The sequence below is a fragment of the Galendromus occidentalis genome, unplaced genomic scaffold (assembly GCF_000255335.2).
Source record: "Galendromus occidentalis unplaced genomic scaffold, Mocc_1.1 scf7180000075612, whole genome shotgun sequence".
NCBI lineage: Eukaryota > Metazoa > Arthropoda > Arachnida > Mesostigmata > Phytoseiidae > Galendromus > Galendromus occidentalis.
This window is the reverse complement of record NW_003803602.1, coordinates 1044010-1067037: the sequence shown is the minus strand read 5'-3', so window position 1 is coordinate 1067037 and position 23028 is coordinate 1044010. Positions and strand designations below refer to the sequence as shown.

Below are 23028 nucleotides of genomic sequence, written 5' to 3'. Positions count from 1 at the left end.
CGGCTAATCGGTTCGGATTCTTGCGCATAATGTTCGAGCGGTGCATGTCCGAGTCGAAGTGTGCTCCAAAACGGTGACATTCGCTCTACCTTCTGTTCCTCACACATTGTTCGAGCAGACAAATACACGTCAATGTTCGACTTGGATAGTGAGGCCCCTCGGGACGAAGAGATGAATCGAAATCGAACGTAATGGTGCGATGAATCGCAGGAGCCATAGTCTATAGCGTATAGTGTACGGTGAGCTTAGTCGAAATATGTTATCCGAACATTTTCAGTGGACCCCACCCTGTACTCTCTGCTTGTTTTAGGCTAACGAGCGATTAGACGTTCGTCCGCATTTGTGCCAAGCAACAAAGGAGCCTATTTTTTCAATGACTCCCTAATTGAACTCCAGAGGATACTTCGACGAATCGCTGTTCGACGAGACAAAACCTCCGCCAAGTATAGCTTCAGCTGAGGAGTTAAATCGCCAAATGCTGTTGCTCGCCGGAAGGGTGAGTCTCTCGAAACAGCGGAGGCCCACATGTAAATAAACGAGCGACAAATGAAGGTAGGGGAACGAGACTTCTTCCTCCGAAATCCATGAGTTGCCGCATAGACAATCAGCTGGGTGTATTTTATTGAGGTTGTTTCAACTGTATACCCTGAGTACGACACGGGTCGCGTCAGATCCTGAGTTGAAATAGTTTTGGCCTGGGGTGAGATGCGAGGAATGCACGTACAGACCATGTCGAACCACAAACACTCCAGGCCGGACTGAATGAGACGGTAACCGAAAATATTTCAAACTCACTTTGCGATTCGGTTTCTTGTAGCTGTTGGCAGAGCTCAACGATGTCGAGAGTCGCCAGGAGAGCAGAATTCCAGGCAAGTCATCGTTCAGTCCGACTGGTCAGGATCTCGTTCCCTTGCGGTGGCGGGGAATTTTTTTCCTGAAACGTCAACAGAGAGGCAATCAGCTCAATCCCGGCGGATCGGCAATTTGGCGCAAGTGAGTCGATCAATAGAGCTCATCGTGTAGCCCGGGGCTTCGTCTGGTCAGTGCTAGCGCGCTGTCCAGCATTTTAACCGGGCCTCGATTTATCGATACTGCTAGATGCCGCAAAGCTATGGGCCCTGCAGCGATATTCGCATGCATCGGAACGTAAACCTGAAGACGATCGTCGGAATCGTGTAGCTAGCATTGTCTTTCCCCACCTTCGCAGCCCGACTAGAGCTCGGAGACGACTAGGAATATGCTTACTGAGCTCTTGGCGCACCAAGCTCTTCTCAGCTGAACTCTCGTTCGTCTGAATCAAACCGGGGCCGAACTCTTGGTATACCATACTGGGAGCGAGGACAGCCTGCTCGACGCTGCCCACGAGGTCCCGGAACTCTGCCGACGACCGAGATCATCGAGGCAGGCTCCATCGTATGGTATCAATCATAGCTCATGCTTCAACTCACGGTCAGGCTTCTCGCTCTCATTCCCAGACGGACAATAAATATAAGTAGTTGTTAAGAGTAGGAACTCGTGAAATTATTCGATCAAGATTATTACTCGACTCGAAAGAATGTCTCCGCTCCAGAGATATCCGTCGCCTCGTGGCATGAAGCTTTCATGAGACCGAATCCACGGGACTCGCTGTGAGTTCTTGTTAGAATTGGAAAAGTGCGGCGGGAAGATTCGTAGTGATGCCTGCGCTTACCTTCCAACACCCATTCCGCAGGCACCACTATGAATCTTCCCGCCGCACTTCGTCATCAATAGAGCCGTTATATTATTCCATATTATTCCATATAGAGAGTATAAGGAACGAAGAGATACACACTGCTGCACCGCTTGTTCACGGTGGTTCACATTCTAACAATTCTTCAGGTCGAAGATTATTCATCAACCTCACCTAAATCAGTCGTTCGGAGCTGAGGCGAGGACATGCCCGAGCATGCCTTCGTGGATCTCCATCGCGTGATTCGCGAACTGTCCTCCACGCCGTGCGAAACGAAAAGGCCGTTGAGAAGCGAATCAACCACGCTGTGGCTAATGTTGACGGGCGCGAGGGGGAGAGTGAGCCGCCGACGACGGCTCATTCACTGAAATCGGCGTTGTCAGACTCGTTGACTCTTGGATTCCATAGTCGCGAAACCTGTTCATAGCGGGAAGGACAAGAACGTCTGATTCGCAGAATTCGCCACGATTGAAGACACGCAAACTCCCGCGAATACCCCAGTACTATCGCCAGCAAAGTAGAGAGCAGCCCGCCTACTTTCAAAGTGAGAGAGGCACCGATCGCAGCAGCAATGCGAGGAGACGACGGACTCTTCTGGCGCGAAAGATTGAATCGCATGTTTACCAACATTTCGTCCAGCAATTCTTGTTGTGCAGCAGAAAGTACTTACACTGAGTGTGATGAATTCAAAGCGAGAATAGGATCCTGCGGAGCGAGTGCCGAGTGGAATTCGGGCTCGGGAGCCTGACTCTCCCTCTGGCGGCCGGAGTGCGAACCGCAGGAGAGCCCCCATCGATTACTGAAATCCCGAAGCATCGCGCTCTAATACCATGACGTCCGTCGGAAGTGCTCGAGACCAGGACCTCAAAGGTCTCATATCTCATCTGACGGGACTGCGCGGTCAACAGCTCTCACGGGAATTGAGCAGGGCCAAAGGCATAATCCATCGAGTCCGCAGCATACGACCCCTTCGCAGTGAACTGGAAGCGCGGTTTTGGGAGCAGATATCAGTCTGCCGACAGCATGAGCATTTCGAGCGCGCGGACCATCTGCAGGAAGTCTCTGACGAAGTGCTGGAGCACGTGGATAATCAACCGCTGTCTTTCGCGGACACAATCCATTTTCTCTTGGAGTTATCGCCTAGTCCGCTCGAGTTCCAGCAGGTGGAACGTCGGAGACCTTTCGAAGAGATAATTCAGGAGGTCTCAATGCACGATATCATGGTGCTTCAGCAAGGCGTCCCCGGGGCACTCGGGGACTCGGGCTCATGGAGCTCAGCCGACTCCATCGAAGGCGATTGCGGGCAGTCCGTGGATCACGTTTTGACCGAGAGGGATTTTCTGCCTCCCTCTCAGCAACACATCGTTGATGTCGGGCAGCGTGACCTGATTCCTTTCTACACGATTCAAGATGCGAGAACCCGAGCAGTCTTCCAGAAAGTGAAGGGTTATCCCGCAGACGTTCCGAATAAAGAAAATGCGGGACCTGTCGAGAAATTTCATCAGAAAATGGCTTATCTCCGCAAGTGGCTATCGATGCCGATGCAGGGCAGAAGCTTGACATTCCAGGCTTTCGCAGAAGCGATCTCCGGAGAAGTGAATCAGATACACAAAGATCTGACCGAAGTCGAGAAGACGCCCGGTCTCACGATGCTCCGTCTCGTTCACCTTCTGCAAGCCCGCATGGAGCGACCGTTGAAGCTCTGCCACATCTGCGAAACCATCACTCCGCAAGCGGAACCATGGCTCGAAGCCGTGAGCGTTCTGTCCCATTTGAGTAACGAGACGTTTTTCCTGAAAACAGCCAAGCCGATGCTTCGCCAAATTTGCGATTTACTCGTGAAAGGTGAATTCCACGACGAACTGCTTTTCGATAAGAGCCCTCAGGGAGACGTGATAGTTCGTGGACCCATCCCGGAGAACATGTTCCTGCATTCGTATCTCAGTAGAGTGAAAATGTCCGCTCAATGTGCGTATCACTATAAGGAGAACACCGGTAAACCCTTGGTCGACGGCGGTGCCGACCGCGAGACCGTCGACATCATAAAGCGCTTGAACTCACTGCTGAAGAGAAATATCCCTGTGCAACGGGCTGCAAAAGCGGCGATACTGCCTCTGTGTAAATTAGTGAACACTGCGTTGGTCGATAAGTTGAGAACGGAATACGACACGTTCAACATTCTCCGGCGATTTCAGTATCACTCGTTCTTGGTCAGTAATGAGATGCATCTATTTGCCTCGATGGTCTTCGACAAACGGTGTCTCCGCGAAGTTGGAGCATTGGATAGTTGCCTGGAAGATATCGTAGGACCCGAATGGAAGGTCAAATCTGTGGAGCCACTAGTTCTCGAGAATCTCCTCCCGTGGCCTCTGACGATATTCACCTGCTCTGGGGATGACTACATGAAAGTCAGGACGTACATATTTCGAGTTAAAGAGGCCGTTCATGCCTTGGTTTACATGAATGCCGATGAGCTCGGTCCGGACGAGCAGATCATGCGCTTCAAAATCATGTGCGTCATGGATATCCTCAACCAGCATATCACGATGACGGCTCAGGAAAGCATCACGAAATCCGACGTGGCTTCGGGTCAGGACATCGAGGAAATTTCCCGGAAGCACACCAAATGGTTCGAGAAGACCCGGGAACGAACGCTGATGCATCCGAAAGCGGTTCGGAACACGCTGGACGATCTCGCCCAGGCATGCCTGCGCTTCGTGCGGGACAAGAACATCGCGGTGATTGAGAAAAAATTCGTCCCTTATCTGGTTTTCCTCATCAAATCTATTAGTGAGGCACTCCCAGTGCTAGCCGCTCGTCTTGCGGCCGCGAAATCCCATTTTTGATCTGTTCGATGTAGATAATATGTATAACGAAGAATCAATCGTGTTATTTCTCGCTCCGGAACTGACGAAATCGAGCCCTGTATAAAAACAAATTTCGTAAAACAACTATGCTTTATTTAAACACCTATGCATATCACGCCTTGGCCAACTTTTCAATAGCTCCCATAACCTGCTCCGCGTTGAACCCTGAGACGCTAACGTGAGCTTCTCGTCCGGCCGCTGAAACAGATCTTGAGTTTAAGAACTGACTCCTGACTCGAATGGAGCGTGATCGATTGCTAGATAAGAGCTTGAGAGTCCAATGCTCGAATGACATTCAGTTTCCTCAGTCCATGCGAATGTCCGACGATCCGTAGGGGGTACTCACCGTAACGAGCATAAACTTTCGGCTGAACCCCGCTGCACTCTCGAATCAGAATGGGGAACTTCGGGTTATTCTGCTTGAGGGGAACGTAGAACTTTTCAATAAATTCCCTGAAAGCAGTGATATGCATTTCGACTTATGAATGATATCGGTCATAGAATTCCGGCGGTTCGATTCGTCCGATGAATTCAGTGAGGAGGCGCCGAGTGAGAGACTTCCTCTGCTGGACGGATGGTCTGTGATACACCAAAAGATTCCGAACTCAGCAGCGCTTCATAACTCCATGCGTATAACCAGGTTATTGGAGAAGGCTCATGGGGATTTATGGAATGATGGATGGAGAAGAAGCGGAGGGGCTCGCTTTCTAGACGAAATACTGATTTCGGTTCCCCCTGTGGAACTGTCCCACATGGTTTTCAAAGGACAAGTGCGTGATCGGGAGCGCGGATGGGTGCCGGAATCTTCGACGTCGGGAAGATTGCGGAAGGTCCGAATACTATGTTTTGATGCGCGATGAAGTTTGGGGGTGCGTTCACAGACCGGATGAGACGGGCGACGGGCTCGCCAACGTAGGATCTCGCCGGAAGAAAGGGTGATGAGCTGCTCTCCGGGCGGAAGCTTCTCGCCAAACTCACCTCACTCCTCGGGAATCTTCCGCTCTCTGACACAGATGGACACGGAGCTCGCGGAGAGGCGAAACCAGCTTAATAGCCCTGGCAGTCATCCTCCACCACGAATATTTAGTTTTGACTTTCCCTCGAACAGGAGGACGACGCAGGAGGGTTGCGATCTACCACTGGTCGGACTGGTATTCGCCTACCCTTCCCACACAATCGCTCACTGCGAGAATTATTCTGAGTCGGGCCTCGGAGATTACAGATAAATTGCATTCCGATAGCGGCAATCTGGGGAGAAACATCGCGGAACTCGCTCTTCTTCAGCTCATCAGGGCGTGAGAGATAAGGAGGAGAAACTCAAATTTTCTTTGTTTATGAGAGGGTGATCGAAGATTCGTACCACAAAACTCTGGACGGCTCTCATTTTGGGAGCTCCCATGAGAAAATTGAAGTATCTCTCTCAAGGAGAGGATTCGCGGTTCGAGGAGTCTCCCTTCAAGTCCCGGAGATTCCGAGGATCCTCCATTGAGAGAACAGCTGTTCATCACCCCGCTGCTGCACGGATGCCACGGTGCTAATTGTGTGTGTGTGTGTGAGCGACTGAAGTAGTGTGTGTGGTGAGTGTGTCTGTGGTGCCTTCCACCCGTCGGCTTGGGTTAGTAGCCAGCGGACGACGAATTGCAAGGGAGCCGAAGCTACAGAGAGTCTAGGATTTTTCGTCGTCGAAAGGTGCATTCAATCTAAATTCACAAGTCATTTCGGAGCTGCCCGAGAAGTCATCTGTTCGGACAAGCCACGGTTTCACCCGCTCACAAAATGAGCGCCTTGAAACCGGGCAGAAAGGAGCCCAAAATGCGAATTCGTCATTTTCCTGTAAGTATTAATCTGTCAGCTGTCCACCTCAGATTCTACGCAGTTCCAGCTCAGAAACGAGTGATCTAAGGGAGAAATCCCGCGTGCTGTTCTGGTTCGGGCGTTTGCCATCGAGTTTCAATCGAACCAAGGCCATATGAAAAGGGGGCACCACAACACGGCTGCAGCGAACAGACAACAGATTCATACGTGAAAGTTCGCTGACTGAGTATCCCATCACTGTTTCCACCTTCTCGAACCTATCGATTCATATTGTGCCCCGCTTATCATGTGTACATTCCGAATTCTCTCGTCCTTTTGAGCACATAGCTTCGTCGCTCGGAGTTCCTTACACCCTAATTTTCGAGATGATTTTCTGGCCGCTGCGACAACTGGCCCTTGTCCCTCGAAGATGCACAGATGTCGCTTACCGCTCGGCTCGTTGCATTTTGCGGACTCCGACGAGCATCTCCGCTTCGATAAGATCCCTTCGCCGCCGTAATCGTCTGTGCAATTCGTGGAACGCTCAAGCGGGCTGGAAATGGAACCGACGTTTGCACTTGGATCTAATCACTGCACTCGAAGAATAGTTCGTGCTGGAACTAGGGAACTTGGCGAATTTCTGGCGGCAACATCTTAGTCGCAAGAATTTCGCCATGCTCGAGTGATGACTGCGTGAGAGGAGATCGTGCTTGTCTCGGTCGGAGTGAGGTGAACGAGCGTCCGGGGATGCGGACGCAGGACTCCGGACTTTTGGACAATGCTCGATCGGGTCAATACGATTTGGTAGGACACGATGGCGGTGCTCAATGCCCAGTCGTTTCGGTCATCTTTCGATCTCGACCCCAAAGAGCGCCGTTTGAGTATGAGAACCGCTGAAGTCGTGGGATCGCGGGGAGGTACTCCGCCGCTCGGTTTCCGAAACTCTGCTCGCGCGGGAGGTGGTGTGGGTTCGATCCCCGCTGCCGCGAAGATGTGCAGGTACTCGGCCACGATCCCCGTGGGTACATTTGCTCTAAAAGTCCGTCCTCGGAAGCAGCGTGAATAACAGTACTCGGGACGTGGAACCTTGGATGTGGGGTCCAGCCCGGGAAAAATTTTTGGGTCCCCGAAATTATTCATTCTTTGGGTTATCGGGTCCGTATTCTCCCCTTGAATTGAAGCGGAAGGGGAAAAAAAGCTGAACGCGCAACCCGTAGAAATTACCGTGAGGTTCCTGAGTCGGATCGTTGAAGGAGTTTCAGAAAAATCTATACGTCACTTGTACGATTCCCCCTCCCCTGCTGCCTTGATTATTTTTGGTGACGCTGGATTGAGAAGAGTTTGCTCTTGCAGATGGCGATGGACGAGAATTACGTCGAAGAGATATGGGGTTTACTCAAGAACGCGATTCAACAAATCCAGAAGAAGAACAACTACGGCCTTTCTTTCGAAGAGCTGTACCGGAACGCGTATACGATGGTGTTGAACAAGCACGGTCAGAGACTGTACGCCGGCTTGCGAGAGGTTGTCACAGAACACCTTACCACAAAAGTGCGCGTTGACGTTCTGAATTCTTTAAACAACAATTTTCTGCACACATTGACAAACGCTTGGAACGAGCATACCACCAGCATGATGATGATACGCGACATTCTCATGTACATGGATAGGGTGAGTGGACGAGCGACTTATGACGTGGATTTATCCGAGATGAACGTTGCCCTGAATCACTGCACCCTCCGTGCGGATTGAGCACACGAAGGGAATACTCATTTCTCTTTTCCACAGGTTTATACTAAAGAATACAATGAAGAAAACGTATATAACCTCGGCCTGATCATCTTCCGTGATCAAGTTGTCCGTCACGGGTGCATCCGGGATCGGCTCCGGGAAACGCTTCTCAGCATGGTGATGAAGGAGCGGAGAGGCGAGGTCGTCGATAGGTCAGCGATCAAGAACGCCTGCCAAATGTTAGTTGTCCTAGGAATTCAAAACCGGAGCGTCTACGAAGAGGATTTCGAACGACCGTTCATCCAGCAAAGTACAGAGTTCTATCGAAGTGAGAGCCAACGTTTCCTGGCCGACAACAGCGCTTCCTCGTACGTATTGAAGGTGGAGCAGCGTATCCACGAAGAAAGCCAACGTGCGAAGCACTACCTCGATGAGAGCACCGAGGAGTCGATCGTGAAGGTCGTCGAGCACGAACTCATCACCGTTCACATGAAGACCGTACTAGAAATGGAAAACTCCGGGGTGGTCCACATGCTGAAAAACCAGAAGGTTGACGACCTCAACCGGATGTACCTCCTATTCGCTCGAGTTCCCGAAGGCCTCAAGTGCCTCGTAGAGCGCGTGTCCGCCTACCTCAGGGAGCAGGGACGAGCGCTCGTGACCGACGACGCGAAGGGCGATGCGCTCACCTTCGTCCAGAGCCTACTCGACCTCAAGGACAAAATGGATTTGTTCCTCTTCAGATCGTTCAACGAAGAGCGACTTTTCAAGCATATGATCGCGAGCGATTTCGAAAGCTTCCTCAATCTGAACAAGAAATCGCCCGAGTATTTATCACTGTTCATCGACGATAAGCTGAAGAAAGGAGTCAAAGGAATGACCGAACAGGACATTGAGAGCGTGCTCGACAAGACCATGGTTTTATTCCGGTATCTCCAGGAAAAAGACATGTTCGAACGCTATTATAAGCAGCATCTTGCCAAGCGACTTCTCCTTAATAAAAGCGTTTCGGACGATGTGGAGAAAAATATGATTTCCAAGCTCAAAACAGAATGCGGATGCCAGTTCACCTCGAAGCTCGAAGGCATGTTCAAGGACATCTCCCTCTCCAATACGATGCATGACGACTTCAAGAAGCACGTCGCGAGCAACAACGTACAGCTGCACGGCGTGGAACTCAGCGTCCGCGTGCTCACCACGGGTTTCTGGCCCACGCAAACGCTGAACTCGAAATGCAACATCCCCTTTGCGGCCATGCAAGCCTTCGAGGGTTTCAAGAAGTTCTATCTCAACAAACACACCGGTCGGCAGCTGACGCTGCAGCCCCAGTTGGGCTCCGCTGACCTCAACGCCGTTTTCCACGGGCCTCGGAAAGAGGAGGATGATACGGAAGCGCCGCCCGGCAAAGCCGGAGCTCGGAAACATATTCTCACTGTCAGCACGTACCAGATGTGTATACTGATGCTGTTCAACAAGAAAGAGAAGCTCACATTCGAGGAGATCAAGCAGGAGACCGATATCGCGGAAAAAGATTTGGTCCGGAGCCTGCAGTCGCTGTCGCTCGGAAAACCCACTCAAAGAATCCTCATCAAGAACCCGAAGAATAAAGAATTCCGTAAGTATATACGAACGAATATTGTGTGCGTATAGTTAGGACTCCCCGAATCTCCATCCGACCCCACCCCCCGCTCGACTCAAGTAATCAGTCCTTAATCGAGACATTTCCCTTACAGTGCCAGGGGATGAGATCTCTGTCAACGACTCGTTCTCCTCGAAGCTCTACCGAGTCAAAATCCAAGCGGTCACAGCACGAGGGGAAAGCGAGCCCGAGCGTAACGAAACTCAACGGAAAGTTGATGATGACCGTAAATATGAAATCGAAGCCGCGATCGTGCGGGTGATGAAGGCACGTAAGACGATGCAACACGCGGTCCTAGTGGCAGAGGTCACGGACCAGTTGAAGTCGCGTTTCCAACCGTCGCCGAACCTTATCAAGAAACGCATTGAAGGTCTCATCGAGCGCGAGTATCTCCAGAGAGCTCTCGAGGATCGGTAAGTCGTTCGTCGCTAGCTCAGTCAACAGCATACCTCTGTCTAAATATTAATTCCACGATCCGATCTGTCGGCCATGGACTCATTCGGAAACACTCACTCGGCTTCCCCGTGTAGCTCAAGAATAATTTACTTCACGGAAGATCTGTATAATGCAAGTTCAAACACCGCGCTTAGAGGTGGTCGGATACCTGTTTCTCAGAGAGCTCATCGGATATTCAGACATAGAGCGAGGAGGGCTCATGATCAGACGATGGAGTGATGCTCATTCGGGGAAAGAAATTTCGAAGACCAAAAGAAATCTCGACAAATGGATTCAAATGACGACGCGAAAATCGAGAAATAAATTCAGGGAAATAAATCGACCCCAACCCGAATCCTCCAGATTCCAGATCACGGTCGAGCCGCCGCGAGGATTTGTCAACTCTCAGATTTCTCCGAGATAGTCGGCTATCCCTAGGGAGTCATATTTATCTGTTGTGAGCGAATCCAGAGCGAGAGCTAATTTCTTCAACTTTTTTTTCCAGGAAACTGTACATGTACGTATCATAATCTTTTGAATGGGAAATGTAAAGGAAACTATGTGGACGACATGCGTTGCAACGTTAGACGACAGTCCGGTCGGAGCAGAGGCATCTGATTTCGACGGATTACGTTAACCGGATCACTGACCAGCCCGGATAGGAGAAGATAGTCCGTTTTCCAAGTAGGAAGAAAAAAAGTCAACAATTTATGATTCGAGCGCGGAATCCACTGAAGGAGAGACATGCAACGACCTTCGGAAGCTGATATAGAGTGAGAGGGAATATTGTGAAAATTTTCGCCCTTGTTCATATGTTTCGAATAAAGCCAAGCGATTCCTTAAGACGCATAATCGTCATTCATTCACTGCGATTCCTAGGAGCGAGGAATGTGAATGCAAAACGAGCATCACCAGGGAAACACGGGGACGATGCTCGGATCGATGACATCTTCTCGAGCGTTTCCGCGGGGTGTTTTCGATCACGGTTTCCGGTGGTCCTGCCTTGATCCTACGTCGGGAAAATTGACTTCCTCCGTTGTCGCTGGAACTCCTCACTGATGGGCGAGGCAGCGGGGCCCCGTCGTTCAGGAGCCCGGAGATTTTACACAGTATAGCTTGCTCCTAGGCGCCCAGAAACCAGCTTCAGAGAAGGAGGGAAAGCTCCGGTGTCCCGAAAAAATGGGCATAAACCACACTGCGGACTTCCTGTCCGCTGCTGCGTCGAATGCAGGGAGTTCGGGAGCAGCCTGAGGGTATCGAGTCCGCGTGGCCTAATGGATAAGGCGTCTGACTTCGAATCAGAAGATTGCAGGTTCGAGTCCTGTCGCGGACGATTTTTTTTCTCCACGGAGACTGATTTTTTAACGCATTTCCGTGGTTCAAGTGGAGCACCGCCGAATTTCTCATAATGCCGGTAGGAATTCACGACATCCGTCGCCCAGCGTTATTTCTCTCGACGGTTTCCGACCGTAGGATCATTGTGAGACTTCTCCGAGAGGGAGAGAACATCTCAATGAGAACACGAAGCAAGTGGGGAGAGGCGCTCCTTTCGAACGGCAGCTAGCGCGGCTTTTACGAAATCGACGCCCACTGAGCGCACAGACAGCCTATCCGGACTTGACTCTTCCTTACGTTAGGGATTGTCGTTCATCGCAAGCCGCGCGATGAAATTCGCGACTCCCGGTACTTTCTCGAGGATCTCGCCCACTCCTGACTCCTATTGAGGAAAATTGGGCATCCTAGGCGGTCGCGATCGTCCTCCGCAGATCCCCTGATGCTCGAGAAGGGGATGAAGCCGCCGCGACGCGAATTCTCCCTCGAGTCTCGATCAGCTGACGATGTCGTCAACTGTTCACCAGCTCGTCACAACAAAAACATCGTCGCTGGTCTCAATTGAGAAATGAGCAAGTCGAAAAGCCTCGCCAGAAAGCTCCTGTGGGGGACGCTCGAGGTGCCAGCGACGGGGCTTGTGAGAAGGAAAAAACGCGTCGGTCGGAGCATGGTTCATTCTGCGGTTCTTCTGATCCCGAAGTCGATAAAGGACGGTTGTGTCAAATATATCCCTTGTGAGCAGGCGCGTATCCAAGGTTCTTTGGGGGGGGCAAACGATGACTGCGGCCCCGAAAACTCGGGAATCGGTGCCAGAAGGCCACAGAGGTAGCATGAAACAAACATTTTTGGGCGCCTGCTTGTGAGGGTGAACCATAAGAGCAGGGAACTAGTCATTAGGAAATGGCAGCGGGAAGCGCGAGACTCTAGGTATACCCAAAGTATGTTAGCATACAGAGTATGTTTGCCGTGTCGAGGGACAGACGGCCTGGTAGCATGGATTTGATGTCTTCTAGGAAGTAGGTGTCAACTGCCTGGGAACTGCACTCGCGATGTGGGCAGCGGACTTTGGGGGGGGGGGGATCCACTCGAAGCTGCTTAACCCCTTGAGCATTGAGAACGAGAAGGATCTTCATCCTTTGTATAGCAGTCTTCTCTCGGAGAAAGATCGCGGAGAACGAACGACTTGATGACTCGACTTCCTTGAGCTCCTGTCAGAGTCTTCGATAACGGGAGATACCGTCTTCGAGCTCCTCCATGCGATCTCTCTCAGAAGTCAGTCGAGCCCGGCTCAGACTGGAAAATTGATCTGGGGTGCAGAACGCATCGGAGCCACGAGCAATCAGCGTCGAACAATTGGAACGATAAATATCGTCTTGCCCGGACGAACGCAGCTCCTCTTCAGAGAAACCCGTGACGAGAGTCTTTGACATTCCAGACTCCTGGGTCGAGACCTTTGATCCGCTGGCGGATCTGATGAGCTTCAAGCTCAGCGATGGCTAGAAGGTTCAGAAGAAGTTCATCAGGAAAGCATCAACAGACTGAAAGATATTAAGGTCCGACGTCGGAGACTTCAGGAATCTCTTCTCGAAGGTAGGCTCGGAGCCACACGGACTTCCATCTCTCGAGAATGAATACCCAATTTTTTCCGTTTCCTTCCGAGTCTTGCAGAACGAAAGAATTCGTTCATATTGTAGGGTGAACGAATCCCGTACGTGGACTCCGTCATCCACAGAGCAGTTCTCGGAGTCGACGACAAAGGCACGAGAGGGGCTTCCCCGACCGCAGTCTCGCGATGATGGCCCCCTCCTCCCATGCACTTCATCTTAGATCGTCCGTTCCGTTTCTGGATTAATGTCAGGGGATATCATATCTCTTGCTGGACTATGCTTAGAGCCATAGTTCACTGAAAGGTCAGTCGATACAAAGAGTTCGATGAGTCTTGAGAACCGCTCTGTTTTATGGGGAACTTGCTTCCTCTGTGAGAGAGTACCTGATCATTTCCTCTCGTGGAGCTCGCCCCGAGGAGTCCCTTGTCTGTCTCACGTGCCAGGCGAGGGCCCGGGTCAGACACCGGATACTGGAGGCGTTGACTTCGATTGATTACTCCTCGTTCAAGCTGAATCGCGACGTCACTTCGGTGTCGAGATATCTCCGCTCATCGATGACGCAGAGTGTAGGACTCGAGAATACATTAGGATTCAGGAAACTTTTTTTATTCTACATAGAAAAATGCACACAGAGTCGCTCGCCAAGTTTCATCGGACGAGAAAGCCCAATCTCCATGAGTCGTCGGAGGACGAGGAAGCTGGAAGATTATCCCTGGAGGATCCTCTGAGATTCCACTGGTGATTCACCGAGGGACCCATGAGCTCAGTGCATGTGCATATGCCCGTGGTGACCGTGAACTTGGAAACGGTTTCCATTCGTTGCAGTGGCGCGGTGCCGATCGCACCGATGGGTCCCCCCGCAGCAGCCTGGAGGCGGCGGCGTCATGAGACCTTCGATGAAGAGCTGTAGGTCGTCTTTGATGTGACTCTCGCCTATTGGACAATAATGCAACCGTCGAATTATGGTTTCAATCAGCAGTTTCTCGACAGCTATCAGAGCAATCACCCAGAAGGGACAAGCTTCGATTGTGATGCCGATTGATAGGTCGGTCCAGATATAGTAGCAGAGCATATCGATTGTCAGCACGAATATAAGATAGCAGACGCCGCGGACAACCACGGGGATTGAGAATATGTGCAGGCGGATGTACAAGAATTCGATGGTCCAGAAAACAGCTGTCATCGTGAGAATTCGGAGCGGGAAGCCGGCTTCGAATGGCAATCCTCCCTCGGAATCATCTTCGGGTCGGGCTTTGTGACGCAAAAACTGAAAGGGTAGTCGGAGAAGCATTTTTCAAAAAGGATCATAGTCCCTCCTCTCGGGGACTCATTTTGCTCAGGATATTCGCATTCATTCCCATTAATGATTATGTCCGTGGAACCAGACTTCAAAAGGCGCGATCTCTGGAATCGGGGTTCTCAATCCATTCTCGGCCGTCGATGGCGACGCACTCTCTCACCTGGATGTACTCGTAAACGAATGCGTGGATCACGTACACGTACGCCCGGAAGTACCATGTCAGTGTTCGGCATGGAGTTTCTGTCATTTGCGGTGGTTCCGCGGGCTGATTCTCATGGAGTCTGTGGAGCTCATCCTGCGGTGAGACACGCCTTCGTTGGAAGTTCTGCATTGCTTAGTTCCTATTTTCTTCTATCTCCGCTACTGCTACAGTGGGGAAAGTTCACTAGATCGCTCGCAAAGCTCAAATCGCCGAGTCGGTGTTTCCCGGATCGAGAGCACGTCTTACAGGGGAATAGAGAGGAAGAGCTGGAGGACCGAGGAAAGGTGCAAGGCACGAAGGCGAGGGTCGAAAGGGGGAGAGTTCGTAGAATCCTTCACTATGGCGGCGATATGAAGGAGGATCGAGGTTTCGCATTCCCACGCAAGCTTCTCTGGCTACTGACTTCGCCTAGTTGCTGCAAACTTCGATTCGACTACCGCACAGCTTCCTTGCCGCGTGAGCTATGTATTACAGAAAAATATAGAGAAATTACATCCTACTCCGATGATAAGGAAAGCCCTCGACTCATCCGAAATCGAGGCGCGCGGTTTCAACCAATGGAGCGTATCGTGTGCTGGTCGGGCAAAAATCATGTACCTACAACGGAAAATTACTAGTCTACTACTGACTGAAGAAAAAAACCGAAGTCCATACATGAGAGCTTCAACTAGTTTTATTGAAGTTTCTATCAGCTAATATACTTCCAGCTTGCTATTCGAATTCCGGGGACCTGATGAGGTTCAGGGGAGAGCTTTTCTATTCCGTGGAGTAAGGAGCGACAGCGGATCGATTTCCTCATCTTCAATCGTAAAAAAGATTCCCGAGACTAGACGCTCGAGTGATGAAGCACTATTCAACATCATCTTTGCGCTACTCTTTAATTGTGTCGAGTATTGTTAGCTCAGTGTGCTTTTTGAGCAGGTCTTCGAAGTCTCGTGGTCTGTCCTCATCTTGCGGGCGTAATCATGATATAAACAACAATAGAAGTAGAAGCACTGAAGAATGCTGGTGTTCCAGACGTTCCAATGACCTGTGGTTGGTATCGACGGACAGATTTTCGAAAGATTCGGGTCTTGGATCTGAAAAACCGGAAATTCCAGACAGAGCTGTCGTATGTTGCTCATTGCGAGGAGTCGCGGAGGGTCTTCGCCTCGATCCGGAACGGTCGACCCGCGGCCGGCCGCGTATTCGCTTATCAAATCCAAGCGGGAATTTCCTCATGCGGAGACAACTAGAGTGCGTGAATCATTCGTCTCTTGGTCTGCGTGAAGCCAATTGCAGCTGCAAGTTCAGACTGACACCGATCGTTTGGCTCCGCTATTAGCCGATGCTGGCGTAAGTTGACCTGAGGCACCTACTGAATCGAGAAATGGAATTTAACACAACATTTACCTCGTCCCCGTTTATTGACGGTAGAGGAGATGACCGACGGGGCAGCTGGTGAACGGGAAGTTGCAATGAGGTGACAACTGCCTTCTGCGTAGCTGTCGTCCATACGCCGGCTGCGTCGAAAAGTACATCCTGCAATCAAACTCATATAGGTCCTGAGTCCTGATCTCTCCCCGTCCGACCGGTCGGATCTTCTTCGACATTGTTCCCAATCACAGTGGAATCTGATAAGCCCGTTCGAAATTATCAATATTCCGGGCTCCCCTTACTTCTTGACTCTGGTCGATGTCCGAAGTCGACTTATCACTTGTTGAAGATGAGCCCGAAGTCAGATTGATAGTGTCCAAGCTGAGATAGTCCATTTTTACGGGAATGTCCCCGGGGATCGGGAAAAACGAAGGACTCTCGATCTGAATCGTTCCGGGATCCCTTCTGTTTACCTGTCGTGTATTTGGAAGTAGACTGCATGCCTGTGTTCATGCTGATGACATGCACGTTCATTCATTAATCGTGCTCGGAGAACCGACATCATTCGGAATCCAGTGCGCATCTCCCTCCGTTCACAGACATCATTCGGAATCCAGTGCGCATCTCCCTCCGTTCACAGACATCATTCGGAATCCAGTGCGCATCTCCCTCCGTTCACAGACATCGCAGTCGAACGCTACAAATTATGAATTCCTGAAGCATACTCCATGGCTGGGTCAGATTATAGAAAGCCATTCTATTCAGAGCGCTCTCTCCCTACGCCGAGGCTGGCGCGAGAGGCGACGGCACCAAATTTAGCACGAAACGATTTGATAAGTGAATTAGTCTTGGGAGAATGTCCATGGCAAAAGTCTCATTTGCGGCTCGCTATGCGCCGTGTGAACTCCTCAGCTTGTGCCCATTGGAAAAAGAGAACGTTCTGTACGCTCTACGTTACGTTGATGACGATCCTCAGCATCGCTTGCTTTCTGATAGGTTCGTATTCCAGGACCAATTATCTCTATGGCCTTTGTTCCGCTTGACCGAGAAAGTTCGAACTTCTTAGCTCATCTCGTTTCTTTCAGGAGCCCGCCAGTCTTTTGATCAAATCGAACCGCTTATTATATCGGCCAAGTGCCCTCGGCAAGGAACCGACAGACCGCTTTGCGAGCACTCCTGGTTTTTGAACTCGCTCTGTCGCTTCTTCGGTCGAAACGGATGAGAGCCAGCTTGAGCCTCTGCTAGGTGAGAAAGTCTCATTCTTAGAGATCCTATTCCAGAAGGGCTAGAGTTTCGGCTCCTGTGCTTCTCGAGGTCTTGAGCAGTTCCGTTCCTCACATCTGGCGAACATCCTTCTCTACTTCAGCTCGTAAGGACGTCCGGGAATCTGTGGAGCGAGTCCTAGTCGTTTGAATCAGCGCTTCCGGAGCGATCCATTTGATTGATTCAACGGATTCCATTACCCAGAGAAGTTCATACGATTCGATTGCGTGATTCATCGATGGTTTCGGGAAAGCAGTTTCCAGCAATCACTGAGCTCGGACTCGTGGAGCTCGATGAGCACTCCCTCATCTGGGAGACCCGATAAGGAGCTTGTCGACCTCAAGCCGTCGTCAGGTTGGGGTCTCCGGAAGACATCGTCAGGGAGCTTCTTCGGGATTCTCAATGCGAGATATGGTGACGAGCTGGCCCCTGGTCACCGCAGCGGTCTACGGCTCTCTGACAGTCACAATACTCCTCGCTAGCTTCTTCCTCGGAAATTGGTGGGTTCAAAGCTCAGGATTGATGATCATCTCAAGCGGAATCTGTGGCAAGACTTGATCATGCGGGGACGCCATCGCATTTGAGGAGGATGCTGACGCTACTGAACTTCGAATTCGGGCTCCCGAGAAAACGTCATATCATCTGACTCCCGAAGCTGCCGGTCACGAATTAAATTGGCGCTGACGTCATGTCGATACCAGTCATAGTCTGTGCATGAGCATCCCGTCGATCCAGGCTTCTAATACCCATTTCGAGAAAAATGCCCTAAATGATTCCCAGCCTTACACATGGGCAATGGAATCTCTGTGCTATCAACATAGTGCTGTGTTGTGATTCGGACTCTCCAGCGGTAGGCTGTCGCAGAGCGGTTCCCAGGTTCTCACATGTGAAATATCGAATGCTATCTGAAGTCTTGGAGTCTTCCGTTCATGCGAGACATCTATCCCTCTCAACTCATTGAGTGCCACTGAGGGACGCGGCGTCCCTCAGTTCTCCCGAGAAACCGGAAAATTCCGTCCGGTGGCACTCTTTGTGTTTGAAGGGAAGTATGCCCTATCCGTAAATATCTTCATTGGAGCGAAGCTTTTTTCCCAAGATCGTATCGGGACATGACTCGAGTATGGGTCGAAGCCAGCTGCACTATCTTATGAAAATAGCGGTATCGAATAGCTCGACCCCTTTCGAACTTTTCGACGTCGGCGGCGGCTCTTTCAGTTGACTGCTTCTGTCTAAACACATGTGTGTGAGCTTCTCCACGTTCTAAATTCCGGGATGGTGAACATCGACTCCGATCGATAATTGTAAGCCCTAATGAGGTGTGTCGTGGCGCGATAGGTAAACAAGTACTGGTATCCTCCGACCGACCAAGTCCATAAGAATGAGTTGGATAAGGCAAGGGGAAGATAGGAGCGCCGAGTTGGCAAGGTTTTTGTGCCTTCGCTACCTCCAGATGCGATTCGAAGGGCCCGCGGAACCCTTGTCCTCGACTCGCCCCGTGGATCGACTGATGCTCGTATCTTCCTGCAATCGTTTTCATCTCTCGAGCTCCAGCCTTGCCAAGGCTTTGAGAGAATCACAGAGGGTGGTGGTCACACAAATGGTCGGAACCTATTGTCCGAGGATATCCCCGAAACCAGAGATCTGAATCAGGCTGCTCATGGGATCCTAGTAAGCCTTCCATTCGTGAACCAATAAGAACGTTCCATGGAACCACTCGGTTGAGCCGTTTCGTGATTTAACTTCGTGGATCATCTTCATGGAACCGCTTGGTGAAATAGGTGTTCGCTTACATCGATTAGTTAATGAGTTCCACGGCCGACCGATGCCCTATTCCAGAGAGTGCACTATCCGGAAAAGACAGAATATCATCCATACTCCGCCTGGAAGAATTCGGTACGCAGTCCATTCTATCCGCGATCATGACCATCGTTTATTTGTGCGCCCGGTCACTACACTGGAAAGCGTGGTCTATCTCTTGTATCTGGTGAAGACTCGAGAAGTGAATCGGCGCTACATGGCTCGACCTTTCAAGCTTTCTTTTTATCTCTCGAAATCGTGGGACGACGTCGAACTCTTAGAGTGGCTGTTGCATAAAAGCAGAAAAGCATAATTGTCTCGAATGATTTCCGTCGCTCTGATTGATGTCATTAGGAAGCATGGGTTATACTTCCGAATGTTTGTAAAAAAATGTCTGAATTGATTTGTTCTCCTCGATATCAATGTCGCTAAGGGCTCAGGCGACGGAAACAATTCTGGGAATTGGGCTTTCCCACCCGCACAGCACATACCTGGGGTCTCTTTTGCGAATCTGAGTGCTCGATACGAATCACATACCTGATCCGTTTTACCAATATTCACACCAGGATGCGTGCCGTGATCTGTAGCAGGATCATACCCAAAAGCTGTGAGGTCTAAATCGCTATGTATCCTTCGCCTGACCTGAACACGCCGGGCTCTATATGCCAACAATTTTTCCACCCGTTCGTCCTCAGTTTCTTCCGGGTGCATTTGGAGAGTATGGAATCGAATCCCTTCCAAGCGTGCAGCTCTTCGCTCATTTCATCAGCTCGCGTCCTCAGATGAAGCAAACGGTCAGCTTCCAGTCTCGCGTGTCGACGATCCTCATCCTCTGTCAGACGCGCTCGCGAGTGCCGTATCCCGTGAGGCTGCAATCTAGTTGCTCGTGGTGCATCGGTTCCTAGAGCCATCCAGACTTTCCTTTTCGTCGCACGTCGCGAATAACGACTCAGCGAACTCCGTCTGCCAGTGGACGGCATAATTAAGGGAGCACTTTAGGTCACCAGGCGAACAACACCCCCAAAGATTCCTCGACCTCCCTGAGAGAAGATGGAAGAGACCATTTGGGTCTCAGCTCGAACATCGGAAAGTCCGGTTTTCACCGGATTCACATCCTGTATTCGTAGGTCAGCCTCAGTTTGAGACTCGGATGGAATCATATGAAACTCTAGGGCACCTCTGCCACCAACGTCTGTGGACCCAAGACCGAAAGAACCGTCAGCTAATGTCTTCGTAGAGGAGCAAGATCAGAAATGACTAAGATGACACGGAATTCATGGAATCACAAAGATCATGAAAGCATAACGATGAAAGACTATTTGTCGATGACAAAAAATGGCAAAGAATAACGGGGCTCCTCCAAGAGGGCGTTTTGAACGGAATGACTAAATGACGCAAATGCGGTTAGTTCTTCTCAGATCTGACAGGCTTAAAACCTTCCCCTGTACTTCGTGCCTCATCCAGGCAAATTCCAGGCATAAGTCACTTTCACTTTCAAAGGGGAGACGACCATGACAGCCAAGTGTACATTCGACTTCATGTATATAATGATAATATATAGAAAAGACTTTAGATAATATACAATAGATATAGATATAGCCGTTTCCCCCCTTTCCCACTGAGCACAGGATTTCTCTCCTTCTAGTGACCAGCTGTCCTCCCTGCCTCACCGTTAATCTAGGCGTGTGTTTAACTGTGTCTGTTGCCGCGTTCGTCCGGGTAATCCAGTCGTCCGGGTAGAGATCGAAAACTCGAAGAAGTGCCGTTACGCATCAATACGCGAAACGATCTGTTTCGCTCATGGGAGTAAGTTTTACTAGATTTAAGTCGCTGGTACACTGTGAGGCGACGTCTCTGGAGTTAGAGACGAGGGACTATCATGACATTAGTGGACTATCGCTAAGCGTTTTCAACGGATCGATAGTGCAAGCGGTGACGTGACGAGGCGAGACGTCTCCCCAGCTCGGATGGGAATCATGAAGTGATTCCGGTGACTCGCTCCCTCGGAACACTTCTCGAAGTCTGGGAGCATCCTTCTCGTGGCACGCGAATTAGATGTGACGGAAAGGGGGGTCCTCTCTGTGTTCGTCGAGATTCCCTGCTTCCGACGCTCAGTGAACCGGTTCCGTCGACGGAACAGCTATGATATCATGGCGTATAGTTGCGCATCGTATCTGGAGTCCGAGCCGCGCTTCGGGCATTCCCAGTAGGTAGGTGTGCGAAATTCGGGTGTCATGCCTCAGTTACCGTTCAAGCGATTGCCGCCCCAAAGTTCGCGTTCGACGGGAGTTCTGCCCATTATTGTTCAGATTGCTCGCCGAAGATGCCCCCTTCCCCGCCTCCGCAATCGGAGCGTCTCCCAAATAAAACATGAATTCGACTCCATTCCCTGAGCTTGCTCTGATTCCTGACCATCGGAGGCAATGGCAGCTTGGCATTGTCGAAGGTCTCACCATGTCCGGAACACCTGTTGCAACTCTGAATTTCACCGCAGGCGGCGAAGGAATTACAGACAACATCAAGAGCTACAGGCTGGGGCATTGCTATTTTTTAGCACGGAATTTCGCTCAGAATCCTCGAGAGGGAGCCGATTTCTTCAATTACTGATCGATAGTTCTCGCCAAAGCCGTCGACATAGGCAATTCGCGCTACTTCGTTCCCTCTGTGACTCTGGTGCGAGGATTTACCCGGATTATGATCGGGTCTCGATCCAATCGCTTGCGCATTCACGAGTTCGATCGAAAAACATCAATCTCGACAGCGGAGCAGCGACGCGGATTCGTTCCCGGTTCGAGCTCCTTTCGATCGTTTCGAGGAGATGCGGAACGTATCGTCTTTCGCCGCGTGGATGATGATCTCAATCCACGCATGTCTCGGAACGTGTCCAATCGAAAGAGTCCGTGACAGCTCGACGTCGTAACAGAGACGCCTGGCGCTCCTCCATTATGTTTAGATCTTTTCGGCCTTGGTGCCGATCACTGGCGTGCGGCGCCGCCGAGATCGCGCTCCACCGCAGCACCTGTTCCCATGGAATCGCGACGCACAGCCCTCAACCATTGATGCTAAGATTTTCACATGGCGAGTATCTACTCCTCGTCAAAGTCCTGCATTTGTCAGACAAGAAGTCATGCAAGAGCGTTCGAAGCATTTCTGTATACGAAGCTCCGGAGCGTCGAATGCACCGCGCAATTTAGAGAGGTTAAAGGGAAGAAAGAGATACGCTGATTTGCGGAAGCGACGACTGAATGTCGATCGTGTTCATTCCGTCATCCGCCATTAATGTTTCTTGTGGCTCTTGAGATCAAAAGTTCGTTTTCGTGAAGAACGGCATCATCTCCACGAGACGTTATTCTGCCCGTCCGAATTCTAAAAGGAACTCCATCTCTTGCAGATGTGAAGCATCCGGCAAACGATTCTCCCGAAGTCGAGATAGCACGAACCAACGCTCCCTCCGAAGACGATGAAGCTGCTCCCGTGGCTGATCTTGCCGATCCTGGTGGCGGAGTCTCTCCAAAAAGCCATTACGGAAGCCGACTCGACGTCACTTGGAACATCTGACGTGCCGGAAGGTAGTGGCGGAAACAGCGATCCGAGCAGTGAGGAGCAGACCGTAACAGCAGCCGACTTGCCAGATTTTCCCCTCAAAGTCAAGAAAATAATTAGCCTCTCAATTTTGCCCCCGGACGAATCCGCGGCTTCTTCTAGCGCAGAAAGCAGCGAAGAAGAACGGAAAACCATCATAGGAACCCCCACCGTGGCACGAGAGAACTCGGTCTATCCAAACCCTTCAGACCCCGCTCTCGAAATCCTGGGAGAAAACCCGGGCTCGACAGCAGAAGATAGCGACCTCGACAAGAGCCTGACGATGACCTCTGCGAGTGTAGCCTACGCTCCTCAATTGTCGGCTATCTTTTTGGCAAATGGTAAAATTCAGTCAGACATTGAAGACACCGTCACGCTATCCCCACCGTCGAGAGACTCTCATGACGAGGGA

At 50.8% G+C, this 23028-nt stretch overlaps 4 protein-coding genes and 1 non-coding gene across 5 annotated transcripts; 2 read left to right on the top strand and 3 right to left on the bottom strand.

The window, feature by feature from the left end:
* Positions 1–4649: 4649 nt before the first annotated feature.
* On the bottom strand, positions 4650–5680 carry ND-B8 (NADH dehydrogenase (ubiquinone) B8 subunit). Its single transcript, XM_003737685.1, has 3 exons — positions 5557–5680; positions 4925–5031; positions 4650–4776 (listed from the first exon to the last, which is right to left on the bottom strand). Exons 1-3 carry the CDS (start codon positions 5643–5645, stop codon positions 4691–4693), a joined length of 282 nt encoding a protein of 93 aa, XP_003737733.1. The 5' UTR covers positions 5646–5680; the 3' UTR covers positions 4650–4690.
* A 674-nt stretch (positions 5681–6354) lies between these two features.
* On the top strand, positions 6355–11024 carry Cul3 (cullin 3). Its single transcript, XM_003737684.2, has 5 exons — positions 6355–6411; positions 7726–8043; positions 8161–9718; positions 9837–10155; positions 10683–11024. The coding sequence occupies exons 1-5, from the start codon at positions 6355–6357 to the stop codon at positions 10705–10707; spliced, it is 2277 nt and encodes a 758-aa protein (XP_003737732.1). The 3' UTR covers positions 10708–11024.
* Positions 11025–11437: 413 nt separating this feature from the next.
* Positions 11438–11510, top strand: TRNAR-UCG (transfer RNA arginine (anticodon UCG)). Its single transcript has one exon. It is a non-coding gene; the product is annotated as a tRNA-Arg (tRNA).
* Positions 11511–13879: 2369 nt separating this feature from the next.
* LOC114828303 (uncharacterized) lies at positions 13880–14747 on the bottom strand. The gene is made up of 2 exons (XM_029111904.1): positions 14577–14747; positions 13880–14383 (listed from the first exon to the last, which is right to left on the bottom strand). The coding sequence occupies exons 1-2, from the start codon at positions 14745–14747 to the stop codon at positions 13880–13882; spliced, it is 675 nt and encodes a 224-aa protein (XP_028967737.1).
* A 524-nt stretch (positions 14748–15271) lies between these two features.
* Positions 15272–16463, bottom strand: LOC100902291 (uncharacterized). The gene is made up of 3 exons (XM_003737683.2): positions 16277–16463; positions 16011–16139; positions 15272–15697 (listed from the first exon to the last, which is right to left on the bottom strand). The coding sequence occupies exons 1-3, from the start codon at positions 16367–16369 to the stop codon at positions 15515–15517; spliced, it is 405 nt and encodes a 134-aa protein (XP_003737731.1). The 5' UTR covers positions 16370–16463; the 3' UTR covers positions 15272–15514.
* Between the last annotated feature and the right edge of the window lie 6565 nt (positions 16464–23028).